Here is a 17191-nt window from a genome sequence, read left to right as displayed (position 1 = left end):
CACAAACATTGCTATTTGTTTGTGGAATTCAGTTAGACAGTTTGAAAGCAATCTCATGCTCACACTAGCCGAATTTATTTGCAAAGTGCTAAACATTAGCGGCGTTTAAAATCATACTAGAAACATGCTAGCAATGCTAACGAGCTAGCAGGGCAATATATGATGCCAAAAATATGCCAGCAAATCAGAAACATGCTTGTGGTAGGCTAAACCATGATAGCAATATGATAAATTATGCCAGAAATATGCCAGCAGTGTAGCAAGCAATGTCAGAAACATGCAAGCAATTTGCTAAATTGCACTAGCAGTGTAGTAAATCATAATAAAAAAAAAATCATACTAGCAGTAGCCTATGTCAATCATGCTAAAAATTATGCTAGGAGTGTAGTATATCATAATAAAACATGCTAGCAGCATGCTAAATCATGTTAGGACTAGCCTATGGTAATCATGCTAAAAATTATGCTAGTAGTGTGGTAAAACATGCATTACAAACTCTCAAGTTAATGTTCATCTAGACAAACTTTGTATTAGAAATGACTTATAACATTACAGAAGATCTTACTCTTACTTTTCTAAGTGAATTAAAAAGGTATTTTTCATTTAATACTGATCCCAACCTTTTATGTTAGTGCTTATGATTTTGATATCATGAAACAACAATGACAACAACAACAACAACAACAACAACAAATGTTTTGTACATGAATAAAGATGAAAGCACATAGCAGACATGACAACAGTACCCTAAAACCAAAACGGAAAAAAATAAAATGGAGATGAGGATGACGAGGATGATGCAGCCACCAACTGTGAGAGAGAATGAAGTTCTAATGAGAGATTGCAGGATTGGTCAGTGATTGACCAATCTGGGGAAGGGGGTGGAGGAAAAGCCAAGCAGACAAGTGACACAATGTGACCAACGATGATGTACAACATACAAATAAACAACAACATCTAAAATGCCAACACAAGACAAGACAAGCTCTGCAACAACCAGCCATTTTGTCCAAATGCAGATTTCCCACATTTACTGCTGTCCAAAATGGCTGTCATTCTATGAATCAATGAAAACGCATGAAGTCCACATGAAGTCATGGGAAGATGAAATGAACCCTACACCTGGAGGAAGAGGGAAAAACCAAGAGGGTGAAAAGGGGAGGACGTTATAGGACTGATTGGGGACTCAGATTGGGTAGCAGAGCAGGAAATGGAGACGGGGGAGGAAAGAGGGTCGTGTCAGTACCCATGTCTGGCCCATGTTGGGCGCGTAGGCGTACTGCAGGTTCTGGCTCTGCTGCATTAGTTGGTCAGGAGAGTCACCTTCCAAAGCCTGAGACAGGGCAACAGAATCAAAGATGAAATCCCTCCAGTGACACAGCAGCTTAACCAGGAGGACAGCTCAAGAGATCAAGATTCTTACCATGTTAAAACCACAGTTCATCTCAAAATTAGAGTCATTTTTTTTTAAACGTAGTTTTTCCCAAAACCACAATTATAACGTTGACTTAACTACATTAACACAGCTATGATTTCAAATAATAAAGCATGCTGAGCTCTGCTAACATACTAACTAAGGAATAGCAGCAACCGTCAACATTTAAATTTATTCAGGTTTGAGTTTAAAAAATGGTATGGTCCATGGTGAGTTAAAATAAATAAACAGCATGGTCCTAATGGAACACACTAGGTAGTTTTTGTAAGACTAAACGCAAATCATTAGTTTCCCTATTTAGAAAATGAATGCAGTTGCTGTTAAAAATAAAGGCAAAAATATACCCACAAAAAATTTAAGTTTACAAAATGTCCTATAGAATGTTATTCTCTCAAAATATTATGTATAAAAACTTGTACTCTTCGACCACACATTTTAAAAAAGGCACTTTAGGAGCTTTTGAGGTTTCCATTTTAACTTCTGAAAACTTCAAACTCCTCTAACTGTGATTAAAATAATAATAATAAAAAATCACCTATGACATTAAACTTCTGTGCATCCTTGGCTGAAAGGTGGTTTCAGGATGACAATTGTATTTTTGGATCAACTAATCCCTTAAACTGAGCATTCATGCTTGCCACACCATAATTTCAAGAATAAACTACGCATTAATTCTCACCATAATGACGGTTTGGAACTGAACATTCACAGTGTATATTTATTGTCTACTCCTTTGGAGAGGCTGCTTGTGAGAGTTTGTCCACTGTTTGAAATGAAGGAGATGTGTATGAATAAATGATGTGCATGGCATGTATGTACCGTGACTTGGAAGGGGCTGTTAGGGATGTGCTCTCCACCGAAGCGCACACAGATCACGTATTTCCCAGGCTGCGGTGCAGTGTAAAAGATGTCAAACGTTCCATCCTCATTTTCCACGACGTCCACATCCACCTCGCCTCCATCAGGTGTGCACACGGTACAGGTCACCTTGCCCTTCCCAGCTGCCTTCGCATCCACAGTGATGACAGTCTGCTCTCCAATCTGAATAGTCGGACCAACTCCAGCTCCTACAGAACATGGAGAAAGTCTTAACAATGATCACAAGTAAAAAGCAGGGAGACGGTCTGTTAATAGGGAGTTTAGTACCCATCTTTCCGTAGTTACATTCCACCATGCACTAGATGCAAAATGTCTGGAGCTTCAAGGCAACAGAGGGGTTTAGACAAGAGAAATCAATCATTTATAGAAATAAAAAAACTAAATAAATAAACGCATATATATTCAACATCTGGAACTGGATCTCTAGACCAGTGGTTCTCAACATGGGGTTACAAAAAAATATACAAATAAAATATATTTTTTTAAATTTAAGGTACACAAACTACAGAAGCTTGTTTCTGCCACAGAATATATATTTTTGTTTTCACATATTTCAAGAGTTAATTTAGTCAATACCGAGATCTAAAATCTAAATTGAACGAAAACAATGTTCCAAGTCAGAACTGTGCAAGAAAATACATTTTTTTACAATGTATTTTCATTATGTCTCACTATTCAGATTGAGAAATGATTACAAAGCCAATTCAAAGTCAGAACGATGAGATTTAAAAATTCTCAATTCAAGATTAAACCTTAAAATGGAGTAAAAAGGATGGAACTGATAAAAATCACAAACTGTGAGAAGATATTAAATACTTCAAAATATTGTGGCTCAATTAGTTACTATAAAATGAAAAATAAATAAAAATAATAAATCAATAAAAACTGAAAACATCTTATGGGTTGGGTAGTTTAGGGCGTACTCACACTATGCTATCTGAACCGTGCCCAGGCACGTATTCCTGGTTCGTTTGACAAGTGCGAGTCCTTCGAATCAGGCCCATGTGCGATTCAGTTGGCTGGTTCTAGCCCAGTTGAAAAAAGTATGCCCAAGCGCAGTTCAGTTGAGCTTAGGCGCAGTACGCTAGTAGTGTGAATGCAAAGCGTTCCCGAGTCAAAAACTAAAGATAACGTCTCTTTTAAGGGATCGTTTCATATGGATTTATTAATCATTCTTACTGTTCAATAAACACAAACTGTCGTAGTTTATTAAAGATACAAACCCCTCGCTGCACCTTCAGCAAACCTCCTAATACATGCAGCACGATGACTTTGATAATTTATGAGCGTCAAAATTTGTGGATATGTTCAGCTAAATATTTGACTGCATCTCACTGCATCCCAAATGACTAAAAATATTACAAAACGATATAACTAAAGCAATGTCCACTAGGCTGAGCAAGAGTGCTTCTCTTCCTGTTAAACTGAATAGGCGCATCATCGATGACTTAAGCGTGCTCTGGTTCGGAAGGCAAAATGCAGTGTGAGTCCAGGCCGTCAAGAAAGAAGGGAGAGGGGACAAGTGCGCTTCGGCATGGTTTAAGGCAAATGTACCTAGTGTGAGCACACCCTTAAAGTTTAAGTTTGAGAATGACTGGTCTAGACACCATCTTCACTTCTGCTACAAAGAAATGATGGATCTACTAACATGTTTGTCTTTTACCTCAAATTTCCAGGCACTAAATAGGAAATTTAGTAACATAAAAAAAATAAAAAATGCAAGCAGAGACAAATAAAATAAATACCATGAGTTTATACATTCCACCATATCAAAGAGCTGTAAAGTTAGTGATTAGTCAATCATTACTTCACTATTGTACTTTAAAAAACTAAATTAGAAATTGCAGGATAAAAGTACATCTCCACTATAGTAGTAGTAGTACAAGAGAGAATGGCAAACTCTGCATCGTATACAGCAAAATTCTGCATGCAGAACCAAATGACAAGACTAGAGCATTATTCAAAGCGCTTACCCAAACCATGACCTCCAATTGAGACTGAGACGGTGAAGCAGAGCAGGGGAAAGTGAAAAAGTAACAATCAGGGCAAAAAAAAAAATTCAACAAAATGTGCAAGTGAGGAATGAAGTGATGGGAATGTGAGCAGCGCTGCTAAACAGCAGATTTATATGTGTATGTGTGTCTGGGTTGGGGGTGAAGATTAGAGAAGTACACTGAACAAACTCTATGGAAAAATAAAAAATAGCCTGAACACTGAGGTTTAGATAATACCTAAAAAAAAATGATTCAAACAACACAGTGGATAGCCAAAACATTTACTTTCCAGTGGCTTCCAAACCACAGGATTTTTCAGATCCACTGATATGATGTATATACTGGCAAATGATCTTCGGACCTCAGAAAATGGTAAATAAAGAGGCACCCTTTCTTTTGTGCATTATGGAAAATAAGCACTGAGGCTCATTTTTCAGCAACTAAAAACCTTAATAGTCTAATGATTTTGTACTGGAGATCTTATTTTATTTCGTTATCACAAGAGTGTGAACCAACCTCAAATTCTTATAATTATGTTCAGGCTTGGGTGAATAATGACAGTATTTATGCTCATCCATATTGAATTATCATCAAGGCCTTCTTTATTGGATCGTCATGTAGAGCCAAACCACAGTATTGACTTTTAGACATGCTGTGCATCATACACCTCCAAAGCTCTGGCAGCTCAATAGTTCAATCTAAAATGAATATAAACAGCTTGTGCACTGTACATGTGGAAGTGATCAGTAAATGTACAAACATACCTGTGACTGTACACTTGCTGGCGTCTCCAGTAGGCAGGGCTCGAATGCGATATGGAGAATACGGGATCTCATCACCACCATACTTAATAAGAATGGTGTAACGGCCGGTCATGTCAGGCACATAGGACACAAGGTAGGTCCCGTCCTGATTATCACGAATGTTAGCCTTCTTTGGCTTCCCATCAGGGTCCTAAAATAAGCATTGAGAAGCAAATGGATTTATTTAAAAAGGTTGTACTAGACAGTGGGCATGCTACGGCTGTAAAGTGACTCATCAGCTCACAGTTATCTGGACGGCCAACAGTCCCTCTCCTGCATCTTTGGCGTCAATAGTGAACTCCACGGGCAGACTGGCAGGAACACCAGTGGTATTCAGGCCAGGACCGCTGCAACGGACTTTACTTGCGTCATGAGTGGGCAGAACCTTCACCTTATAAGGACTGAATAAAGAAGGCAGAAGAGAGAGGGAAAATAAAGAGCAGGGAAAGACAGGGACCAAGGGAATTTAAAAATGCACCAGACCTGCTATAATACCAACTCCGGTAGTCCATGCCAATGCCACAAATTTCACAATATTTCAAATGCCAAATTTGAGGCCCGAGCATAAACTAATCTGCTATTAAATACTGCATGCTGTTAAATAGTCATTTAAATAATTATTAATACTCACTATCTAGGGTGTTAAAAGTCTGATATAATCATATTTACTCACAGAATGTATGTACTGTATATTACTGCATGAACCATTGTTTATACACTGTAAAACCCAAAAAGTTAAGGTAACCATTCAAGTTTAAAAACTAATCCTAATGAGTACTGTGAACTTACTCCATTTAAGTAAACAAAGGAATTTGAGCACAGTAGAACCCAATTATAAAGAGAACTTAAACCAATTGAGTACTGTAAAACCCAATAAGTTAAGGCAACTCAAACTGTTTATCGAAACAGATTGCTACAAACAACTTCAGTTAACTAATATCTATACGAGTACTGTGAACTTACTCCAAGTTGAAGTAATGGGGTATGTAATTAACTCGTTACTTTCAACAAAGTTCAAAACCCTTTTCAAATTAGTAGAATTAACTTTCAGTAAATTGAGTTACCGACACTCATTTAGTTTGATAAAATTGACTACTGAGTTTTACAGTGTAGTAATTACCACATCACTAATGCACCATTTACACTGGTATTAACATATGAATGATCAATTAATGACACAAAATACAAGTAAAAATGTAGCCTAAAATGTTTCGAGTTTGTTCATCCATTTCCAGAGGTAATTACAATTTCAGATTAATTAAAGATTCTCTTTAGAGTCACTACTGACAAGACGTGTAGTGAAAAAGTGCAGCAAAAATGAGATTTGTAACAAAATTCTGATTATGGTCAAAATTGGTAATAAATCTCAGCTAGATCCATAATAATAGCAAGTAAAACATGGCCTAGAAAATTATTTGGGTGAAGTGGTATCTCTATGGTGTAGGAAGACTGATCTGTTTTTCCAAGTCACCTCTGTGGGATCTCCTCATCAGCATACAGAACATTAATGGAGTATGGCCCCTCTCTTGTGGGCACATAGCTGACTGTGTGAGTCTGGTCACCATTATCCACCACCTCAGCAGGCTCCACAACACCTACAAGACATAAATATTGTCACCAACAACCTTAAGTGGAATGGAGAGAAAAAAAAAAGAAGAGGATTCTTAAAAATCGAACTCCTCACCTTTGGGTCCCTGAACTCTGACCTGCAGTGGCGCCATACCAGCCTTGCTTGCATCCACAGAAAAGACCTGTGGGATATTGGCACGCACGTTGTTTCCAAGCCCCTGGCCCTGACATTTCACTTTAGTTGGGTCAACAGTATCATGGACAGGTACAGAGAAAGGGCTTCCTGTGGCAGGACAAAAAAAACAAACAATATTTGGATATGGACTATGAGAATTGGAAAATAAAGAAGAATATAAATATAATTAAACTAATAATAATAATAAAATTAGTCATATAATAACATTTATGAAATCTGACCAGTGATTGGTTGGCCTCCATAGGTGACATTGAGGTTGTATGTCCCTGGCTCATATGGGATGTATTCAACACAACAGCTGCCATCTTTGTTATCGGTGCAGGACATTTTGGCCTCAGAAGGTCCTTCCATAGCCAGCCCCAGTCCACCAGTACCAGCCCCACTGCACAAAAGACAAAGTAGTGAGGCAGAGCACTTTAATCCAAGATCTACTAAGACTTTGATTTGACTGAAGGAGCAGCAGCTGAAGGTTGAAACGCAAAGCAGAATGCTGCTCACCGGGTCTCCACGGTAAATTTGTTAGGTTTGTTGGTGATGCCAGACTGAAGTCCTGGACCATGCACACGCACACGCGCCGGGTCACAGCCCTCGGTCACTGGCACACGGAAGGGGCTTTTGGGAACCGGGGAGCTGTCATATGCAACCTCAACACTGTGTGTACCTGTTAACATACGGTACAAAAGATTAGTGTGAAGTACTGTCATTTCACAGCCATTTTAAAGAGCGGTGCATATTTCTGTTAAAATAACCACCTTAATGCATGGATGTACACACCTTATCAAATTTGTTTATTTTATGTATTAAACTACTAAAATAAAAAAATTTAAAAATTATGAATAATTCTTAGAGTAGAAAGATAGGGGACAAGCTGCAGTGTTCTTTTTGAGTGAAAAGATTGTATGTTTTATCAAAATAATAAATGCTTGGTAAGTTTTTCTTTTTATCCTAACTGTATTTAAGCACCTGTATTTAAGAGGTCACAATTTTGATTCAACTCTACACATGATCTTAATTCTTCTTTTTTACGATTCAGTCACCTATATTTTTATAGGTGCACAAGACTTCACATTGTTTTATATGCGTTGCTCAGCAGCACGGACGCCTCCAAATGGCGATTAAAGTGTCACCTGATGTATTTAAGAGGTATAATTTACTCCAAAGTTTAATTTCTGACTTAATGTGATGTATTCACGCATGAGCGGACATACTGTTTGTTTACTACAGTGTACTGTTTACAGAGCGCGTGTGCCCTCCAATGATGTCTTCTTTTAGTGAACAGAACCTGCACAGGCTGTGAATAACAGGTAATAAAGTTGTAAATAACATTCAGTTTGATGCACAGAGCAATTGTTTGGGGGTCGTGCGAGAAGTATGATTTGTGTGTGTATTTTTAATTTTTTTATTTTTCTCAAAGTGACGGCAGCCATGTCATAAGCATACTCGGCAGTGAAAGTAAAACCAAAAGTCCGTAATGATTACGACAAGCATTTGATATCTTTTTTCTTTCATACCCAACAGTGTTGCGTATGAGAATAAATCTTTACTAGGTCAGTAATAACTACTCTAGCCTATATAATGTTGAATATAATGCAAGAGGGAATCCGATAATGACATGTTTCAATTTACCAGTGGAAAAAATTATCTAATATTGTTGTCAATGACAAATGACAAGCACAAGTCTCAAACATAATAATTCAACTTCAAAATTATGAAAAGTTGTATTCTGATAATCACTTTGTGAATAAACAACCAGGACATATTTAAAGTCTGTTCAAATGCACAATTCCAGAACTATACAAAATTGAGCATTTTAACCAATAGTAAAACTACACGTATGGCTGATATTCTTATTGTTGTTGTTTTACCATAAATTTGAGAAATAACAATAATAATAGCTTACTCTTATTAACCTTTATTTTACATATACAGAATCGTGAAAAAAAAAAAAAAAAATCGAGATCTTGAAAATTGTGCGAATCATGATTCTCATTTTAGCCATAATTCTACAGCCCAACTGTACTTTCAATAACAGATAGATCAAAATTCATAGAGAGATTCACAAACTTAAAGCACCTTTTAAAAATCTTTCAAATACCCCAGACATAATGTTTGAACAATAAATGTAATGAAAATTATCAAGTTTTTCATTTGCACTCTTGAATAGCTTCATGTCAAAATCTGTTTATACAAATCCACAAAAAATGTGATATTCCTTGTTGAAAAAAACAACACGCAATCACGCACGCACCCCATATATGGTCTTGTATTCCACAGGTTTGTTAAACACATAATACCCATGATGGATAAGAATCAAATAGAACAGTTTTCAGAAATTTGCACAAAGAATTCCAATTGTTTTGTTTTTTTAATCATGTTAAGTTGAAACAGAAACAGCCCTAACACTCACCCTCCTCATAAGGCGTGTACTCCACTTGATATGTGCCGTCTCCCAGATCTCGGATCAGTGCTTCAGTGCGGTTGCCCGATGGGTTGTTGATGCAGGTTTTGATGTGATTGCCTCCGGTTTTAGTGAGCGCACGGGCATCCACAGTGAAATCTGTAGTGGCTTCCCTGAAAACACCTACAGGCGAACATTCAAAAGTAACCAAATATCCAAATACAGACAGCGGATTCCTGAAACAAATCTCAGAAATCTGCACTACCTTTGCCCTCCACTCCGGGTCCGAACACTTTCACTCCACTGGTCTCCACAGCAGGCTCCACATGGAGTCTTGCTGGGAAGTTTGGCACATCCTGGTCCCCGTAGCGGATGGTGAGGGTATAGGCTCCAGGGTAGAGAGGGACGTAAGTGATGGTGTAGGTCCCGTCGCCGTTGTCTTGAATGTGGACTTCAGCCTCAGTGCCATTGTCAGAGATGATCTCGATGGTCAACTCAGCAGGGCCAGCATTAGTGCAATCCACCACAAACTGTCCAGGCTCGCCAACCTTCGCCCGCTCCAGTCCTGGCCCAGAGCATCGCACCTACACATGAGAACAAAATGTCAGGATATGGATCAAAGAGTACATTTTCTCTGCCGCTAAAGCCAACATGAGGCTCAGATGCCAAGTCTGAGGTGTTGCGCAACACTAAGAAAATTAGTTTATAGACTAAACAGCCCACGAGAGAGTTTTCCTGACGCCTTTTTGTCGTCTTGTTAAACCAGCAGTAATGTTTAACTTCATTTCCAAAGTGCTCTCACCTTGGATGGGTCAGTAGGTGCAATGGCTTCGATGGGGAATGGACTGCCAGGGATGGGGGCGCCATCATATGTCAGTTCCACCTCATAGGGTCCCTTATCTCTTGGGATAAAACGAACTTGGCTGGTTTCTGGGCTCAGGCCTGGTTCAACTTTACAGGGCACTGATTTAGCAGATGGACCAGTAACCTTTGCGCCAACTTTGCCCTGACCGCCTGCACCTTTAGATTTGACTGTGATCTCCTGATCCTTTCCAACAGTCATTTCTGTAGAAAGAGCAAACCGTTTGATATGTGGTAATTCTAAGGGTATTCCATTACAAACAAAACAAGGAAATAGATTACTTACTACTTCCAAGACCAGCCACTTTAACTTTACTGAGGTCCAGAGAGGGGGCAATTGCTACTGCAAATGGGCTCTTGGGAATAGGGTCACCACCGTAGGTGACATTCAAACCCATGTTGCCCTATAGCAGAAATGAGATGGTAACATTTCTCTTGTACTCACGGTTGGAATTAAAATGACAATATTCGGTTCAAAGCCAAGCAGTCATGCGAAGGAAACATCCAATGCGTGCTTACCTGTTGGACAGGGGTATATTTGACAGTGTGAGTGCCATCATGGTTGTCGATTATGTCGAAGTCACGGACTGCATCTCCCTTGTTGGGTCCAGTGAACTGAGCATCAAGCTTGGCCTTGCCTGCAGCCTTTGTGTTCACAGTGAAGTGAGTGGGTTTGTTCAGCTCCACACCTTGAAGAGAAATAAGTCATTTTTTTCTATCACTGATTTGAGGCTAGATTAGATGCACTGATTTTAAATTTTAAAGTATATCGTAATTTAATTAAAAATAAATGAGTATTAAACTAAATCACATATTTATTACCACCATTACTATTATTAAAAACATTACAGTTTTCTTAAAAAAAGGGGTAATACTAAAAGAGGTTCTTTTTAGTACCATAATAAACTAAATAAGAAATACTATGCATTTTTATTGTGACTTAATTTTGCCCTTTCCTTTTTCTGTCATAGCAATAAAAAACTACTATCAAAATCTTCCAAGAACATCTTTGGATACCAAAATACATTACCAAGTTACAATTTCTATTTTGCAGGATTATAACAACACTAGGAATCACTGAGGTAGACGCTTGAAAGTACTTAAAAATGTCTAATTTGCTGCCATCATTATAAGCAGGGACGCACAAGTTAGTTTTGTGTCCATTATCTTACCAGAACGGCTAAGTCCAGGCCCCTCAGCTTTAACCTTGCTTGCATCATGAGAGGGATCAACCTTAATTCTGATGGGTGTCATGGGAATGGTCTAGAAAACATAAGCTTGGTGTGAATAAAAAAAAATCCCAACTAGATCAATCACCTCATTTACTTGCACTTCTTCTCACCTGATCAGCAAACAGCACCATGATGGTGTAGCTGCCCGCTCCAGGAGGAGTGTATTTAACAGTAAATGTGTCGTTGTCATTTCTAATGATGTCGAAGTCTATGTCAGCCTCAGCAGGTCCCACCACACCTGCAGCACATTTGATGCCTATGCTGATGTCGCCTAAACAGAAAGAACCACAAATAAATAAATAAAGCTTATTTGTTCCCAAATTACAGAATGAGAATAACTTGCATCAGGGGATTAAAAGCCATTACCCTGTCCAGCCTCAGCACAATCCACAGTAAAGTATGTTGGATCATATGCTTTGAGGCCTGTCTTGGCCACTCCAGGTCCAGATACTTTCACCTTATTGGGATGACACCCTGCCCCAATGTTCATCTGCGCAACAAACACAGTGAAAACAAATTAGGAGGATTTTCAGTATGAAAAAAAAAAAAAACATTAAAGGGTTTGATACAATCAAAGCAAAGACTAATTTCACTCTGTCAGTGTTATTTCAATTCATCTACCGTTTTAATTTTTATGACAATATAAAGCAGATATTCAATTTTTACTCCCAGATGCATGATCCTAACAGACTGAACTGATCAGAGGAAAAAATCCAGTAAAGATTTAATCAAAGAGTGTTCAATAATAGTAGAAAGACTAGTAAAAACACTACAGCAAACCTTTGCTAATAATGTTACATGATTTATTTAAATATTCTCCTCACACAAATTTTACATCCAATAGCAAAACTCTTAAATACATATGCAATAAGGTCAGCCACAAGAATAACTTCCCTCAGCTTTATCACTCTTTTCAAAATCCTGACAGGGGTTTTGCATTTGCAAAGTGATTAGTAAATCTGTATAGAAGGCTTTAAATAAAGTGTTCAAACAGCAATTATTTAAGAACCTAAGGATTTGAACTCACTCTGAACGGGCTCTCTGGGATGTTGACGCCGCCCCAGGACACCATCACAGTGTGTTTGACTGGTTTGCGAGGGGTGTAGCTGCAGCTGTATGTCCCATTTCCATTGTCCTTCACCTGCACATCGACTGGGTTTCCATCACGGTCCTGAGATGGAGAGAAAGCGTTAGCACTTTCCTTTTCAGAAATTAAACTTAGTCTTTCTGAATCAAAGTAAGATTCAGACCTGAGCTTGAATCTTCAGAGGAGCTTTGCCACCCAGTTTGGCATCCACGGTAAACTCGGCTGGTTTGCCAACTGACAGGCCTGAGCTCTGCAGACCGGGGCCATAAGCCTTCACCTGATTTAGAAAATGACATGTCAAAAATACATTAATAAAACCGCATAAACACATTACACTGCATGTGTAGATCTAAAGTTTTTAAATATTTAGATGTCATTGTTAATATTTTTAAGGCCACGAGTGGTCGTGTAAGCATTTCACTGCATATGAATAAATTTTGAATACATTATAGACACACAAACTATATAGGTACTTACAAATTATTAAAATACTGCAATTTAGAGCTTTGGATTTTGTTTTGTTTTTCCAAGAAAATGACAGTTGGTTAGAATATCTACTTTTTTCATTGTGCCTGAACATTGGTGTTATCCCACTAAACATTGCTTTCTTGACTAATTAAAAGCATTGCCATTGTTTTGCCTGAAAATAAATATGAACTTTTGAGGGAAAAAAGGCATCCTTTCTGTTATTCTGAATAATTGACATTTTATGCTCTAAAGAGAAACATCTCTATTAAAAAATTCTAATTCGAAAGAAACATTTAGACATTTAATTTCAGAACCAATCAAAAGGTTTGTGTTAATCTAACACACATCGCTAGAAATCTTATGTCCTGAGAATGAGAATTTCCAAGTGGCCTCTTAAATTTGTACAATAGCTGTATATGCTAGGAATAATTTTTCACATGAAACGCTTCTAGAGTCCAGATTTATTACCTTGTCAGGATAAAAGTCTTTTCCTGGGGCGGGCATGATTTCAGCCATGAAAGGGCTGAGCTGGATGTCCTCATTCTTACAGAGCACATGAACTGCATATTCACCCGGTTCGGTGGGCCAGTACCTCACGTCACATGAACCATCTCCCTTATCATCACATTCAATCTTAGCCGGGGAAGGGCCTTCAACAGAGAAACCTGAAAGGAGAGTACACACAATTTGTATTGAATTAAAAAAATAAAATAACTGTATGCTTTTCAAAATAAACTGTAATTAAATTTAGTTGAACATACCTAAAGTGCCCACATCATCACCAACAGCTTCCACAACAAAGTCAGCAGATTTGCCCACAACGCCACTCTCTAGTCCTGGACCCCACGCCCTGACCTGCTGCGGTCCTGCTTCAGACCCGATCTTCACCTCAAACGGGCTGGAGAGAGGAAGGAGAAAAAAGATGCGTTCATTCTGTCATTTAAACAGAACATCAAGGACTAGCACTTTTTTCCCCAAACTGCCAAATATTTTATGAACAAATATATTTTTAACACACAAAATTTAAAAGAAACACATTTAATTTTTAATTATAATCTTACATTAATCTTTTTGTCATTGGTTTTGATAATATTTATTATAATTTATTTAATTATGAATTTAAAAAAAATAAGTATTGATAACACTCTGACTTTAATTTAATTCCTTTTTTATCAGTACTCCAAGGAAATGGAATTAAAGACTTACAATAGCTTTAAACAACATTTTACAATATTATAAGTACAACAGTTTATTCACACACAAAATAAAATAAATAAATAAATAAACAAATACAAAATAAATATAATACAATTAAAAATAACAATAACAATAATAATAATAATAATAATAATAATAATAATAATATATAATAAATATAAAAAATGTAAACAAATAAAAATATAAATATAATATAAAAAGAATATAAACAAATATAATATATTATAATATTTATAAATATAATTAACATAATAACAACTATAATATAAAACATAATACAAACAAATAAAAATATAAATATAATATGCACAAATATAAATACAAATATAATACAAATATAATAATAATAATAATAATAATAAGCACAAATATAAATACAATATACATATAATAATCATAAATATAATATAAATATAAGTCATAAATATAAACAAATAAAAATAAAAATAAATCATAAATATAATACAAATATAATATAATAATATAAACAATACAAATATAATATAATAATATAAACAATATAAACAATATAAATACAATATAATAATCATATATATATATATATATATATATATATATATATATATACTAATGTAAATATACAAATATAATATAATATTATTATTAATAATATTAATAATAATAATAATATAAAAATTATATTAAAATAAAACATAAATAATAATAATTAATATAATAAACATAAAAATATACATAAAATAAATAAAATCTAATATAATCAAATATAATAATATAAATTATATAAATATAATATAATAATATAAAAATAACAAACAAATAAAAATTTGCCTCGTACACTTGAGAAGATTTAGCACACTTGTAGCACTTGCAGAGAATGAGTATGTGTGGATCATTTACCGCAAACCGAGACACTGGAAACATGTTTACAATGAGCTGCTCGTGTCAAAGCATAGCAGTGCTGTGCTTCAAATTACAAAACAATGCAGTCTTTGCCATTTGATAATCAAACTGAATGACATGTTCTCAGGTTTCTTCAGATAACTACCAGCCAAATGATTAGTAATACCAATTCCTATACTCTCCTATTTAGGGTCAATTGACTGTTCAGTGTTTTAATTTTAGGTGGTGTAGGATTATCTTAAACCAATATGGTTTCAACATTTGGTCTCAAAAATAAGATAATTCGAAAAACGTTGGGGAAAAAAAACAGCAATTGATAAGCAACAATCTTTAGAATATCAACAACAAAAGAAACAAAGGTGAGGTGGAGGATGAGTAAACGATGGCAGATTTACATTTTTGGGTAAACTTTCCCTTTAAAAATGATGCTTCTTGCTAACTTTAATAAGTATATAAATATTGTATTTCACCTGCGTGGGATGTGTTGACCGCCCCATGTGATGGTGATGATGTAATTTCCAGGTGTGGAGGGGTAATAATCAAAGCTGTACACGCCGTCTCCCAAATCCTTCTTCTTACAGGGCTCCTCGAGACCCTCTGTTTAAGAAATACCACAGTTGAGTAACTGCATGATAAATCATCTAGCACTGCAGCATTAATATAGACGTCCACTCACTGGGCCCTTTGATGGTAACTTTGAGGTCTCCGGTTCCTGCTCCTTTGGTGTAAACCTTAAACTCGGCGGTCTCCTTGACCCTCAGGCCTTTAGGCTGCAGACCGCGGCCCTTGGCTGTACACAGGCTTGGATTACAGGCTGGTGAGAACATACAAGCAAGTCAGAACAAACTGTAGTTAGCAGTTGAACACATCCATTCATGAAAGTGCTGTACAAGTTGAGCTCTATATATCTGCAATAAACAGTAAAACCTATTATTATTATTATTATCAATATTGTACAGACTTTACCATAACACTTTCTAATGGATGGAAAAATACAACCAGTTAAATTAACTCAGTCACACTGTGATACTTAAATCATAACTTTGACCTTTTCTCATAATTGTCATTTCAGATTTTATAATTTTCCAATTTTTAATTGTATACAAGTGTAAGGGTTTTAACATGTCAGGAAAATACTTTCTGAATCTGTGTTTGGGTCAAAGACAAAAAGGCATAAATAAATAAATAAATTAATTTAATTTAAAGAGCTATTATTTAGCTTGAACTTTATACAGATACAAATAATAATAATAATAATAATAATAATAATAATAATAATAATAATAATAAATAAAAAACAAATTTAAAGTTTTTTAATGTGATCGTCAATAAACGATGATGGTAACACTTTACAATACGTTTGTATTGGCTAATGTTACTTAATGCATTTACTAACATTAACTAACATAAACACATACTGTAATAAAGGTTGTTATTGTTTGTTTATGCTTGGTAATGAAAATACAGTTGTTCATTACCAATTCATGTAAACTTATGGTGAATTAACTAATGTTAATAATCAAGAATTTAGATGTGGTTACATCTAAATACATTTACTAATGCATTATTAATGAGGAATAAATGCTGTACAAGTATTGTTCATATTAATATCATATTATTAAAATGTATGGACTAATGAAACCTTAACGTAAAGTGTGACCATTATGACTAAATCACACATTAACATGATTTACATGATTTTGTGACATAATAAAAGAATTAAAGGATTACAGTGCAATGCCAAAACAAAACAAAATTATATTTTATTAAGCTTTCATATTTGGACTCTAAACTTGAATTGAATTTTTTTTTAGAAAGACAGGCAGGAAAACCCAGTGCATGTTGAGGATCCGATATTAGGCTCTACTTGTAGACTAAATTCTTATCTTTTTCTGTTTTGAGCAGAATATCCTCACAAGAGGAAGTGATTGTGGCAAGAATGACTGCACAGTGCTGAATAACTGGTGGAAAAACTGTCTGATAATAAAATGCTATTTTCAATGTTCCATTTGACTCCTGTAGCACACATTACTGAGTCACAGCAATTTTACTTGGCTTCCAGAAGCATGAATAACGTTGTCTACACAAGTCTCCTGAGGCACGAACACCGATTAGCACTTATATGGGCAGTTAAATCTTTTCAGGTCGATTAAGTCACCGATCCAAGGT

At 36.0% G+C, this 17191-nt stretch overlaps 1 protein-coding gene across 4 annotated transcripts in view; it reads right to left on the bottom strand.

Annotated features, from left to right (window-relative positions):
- Nucleotides 1–17191, bottom strand: part of flna (filamin A, alpha (actin binding protein 280)) — a 55046-nt gene that overhangs the window by 11121 nt on the left and 26734 nt on the right. Inside the window, exons 9-31 of one of the 4 annotated variants that reach the window (XM_009296770.5) lie at nucleotides 15699–15836; nucleotides 15493–15619; nucleotides 13684–13820; nucleotides 13391–13587; nucleotides 12618–12731; nucleotides 12395–12538; nucleotides 11734–11857; nucleotides 11478–11638; nucleotides 11308–11398; nucleotides 10655–10824; nucleotides 10422–10539; nucleotides 10077–10339; nucleotides 9540–9858; nucleotides 9284–9457; nucleotides 7375–7537; nucleotides 7098–7258; nucleotides 6796–6963; nucleotides 6583–6706; nucleotides 5356–5512; nucleotides 5073–5262; nucleotides 4288–4311; nucleotides 2255–2502; nucleotides 1247–1333 (exon numbers count right to left, since the gene is read on the bottom strand). In XM_009296770.5, coding sequence (XP_009295045.3) covers nucleotides 1247–1333; nucleotides 2255–2502; nucleotides 4288–4311; nucleotides 5073–5262; nucleotides 5356–5512; nucleotides 6583–6706; nucleotides 6796–6963; nucleotides 7098–7258; nucleotides 7375–7537; nucleotides 9284–9457; nucleotides 9540–9858; nucleotides 10077–10339; nucleotides 10422–10539; nucleotides 10655–10824; nucleotides 11308–11398; nucleotides 11478–11638; nucleotides 11734–11857; nucleotides 12395–12538; nucleotides 12618–12731; nucleotides 13391–13587; nucleotides 13684–13820; nucleotides 15493–15619; nucleotides 15699–15836 — 3599 coding nt within the window. The remainder of the gene's footprint in view (nucleotides 1–1246; nucleotides 1334–2254; nucleotides 2503–4287; nucleotides 4312–5072; nucleotides 5263–5355; nucleotides 5513–6582; nucleotides 6707–6795; nucleotides 6964–7097; nucleotides 7259–7374; nucleotides 7538–9283; nucleotides 9458–9539; nucleotides 9859–10076; nucleotides 10340–10421; nucleotides 10540–10654; nucleotides 10825–11307; nucleotides 11399–11477; nucleotides 11639–11733; nucleotides 11858–12394; nucleotides 12539–12617; nucleotides 12732–13390; nucleotides 13588–13683; nucleotides 13821–15492; nucleotides 15620–15698; nucleotides 15837–17191) is intronic. The other 3 variants (XM_017353690.4, XM_009296771.5, XM_068216891.2) reach the window with 3 other exon arrangements.

This window comes from Danio rerio, chromosome 23 (assembly GCF_049306965.1).
Source record: "Danio rerio strain Tuebingen ecotype United States chromosome 23, GRCz12tu, whole genome shotgun sequence".
Taxonomy (NCBI): domain Eukaryota; kingdom Metazoa; phylum Chordata; class Actinopteri; order Cypriniformes; family Danionidae; genus Danio; species Danio rerio.
This window is presented reverse-complemented; position numbering and strand designations above follow the sequence as displayed.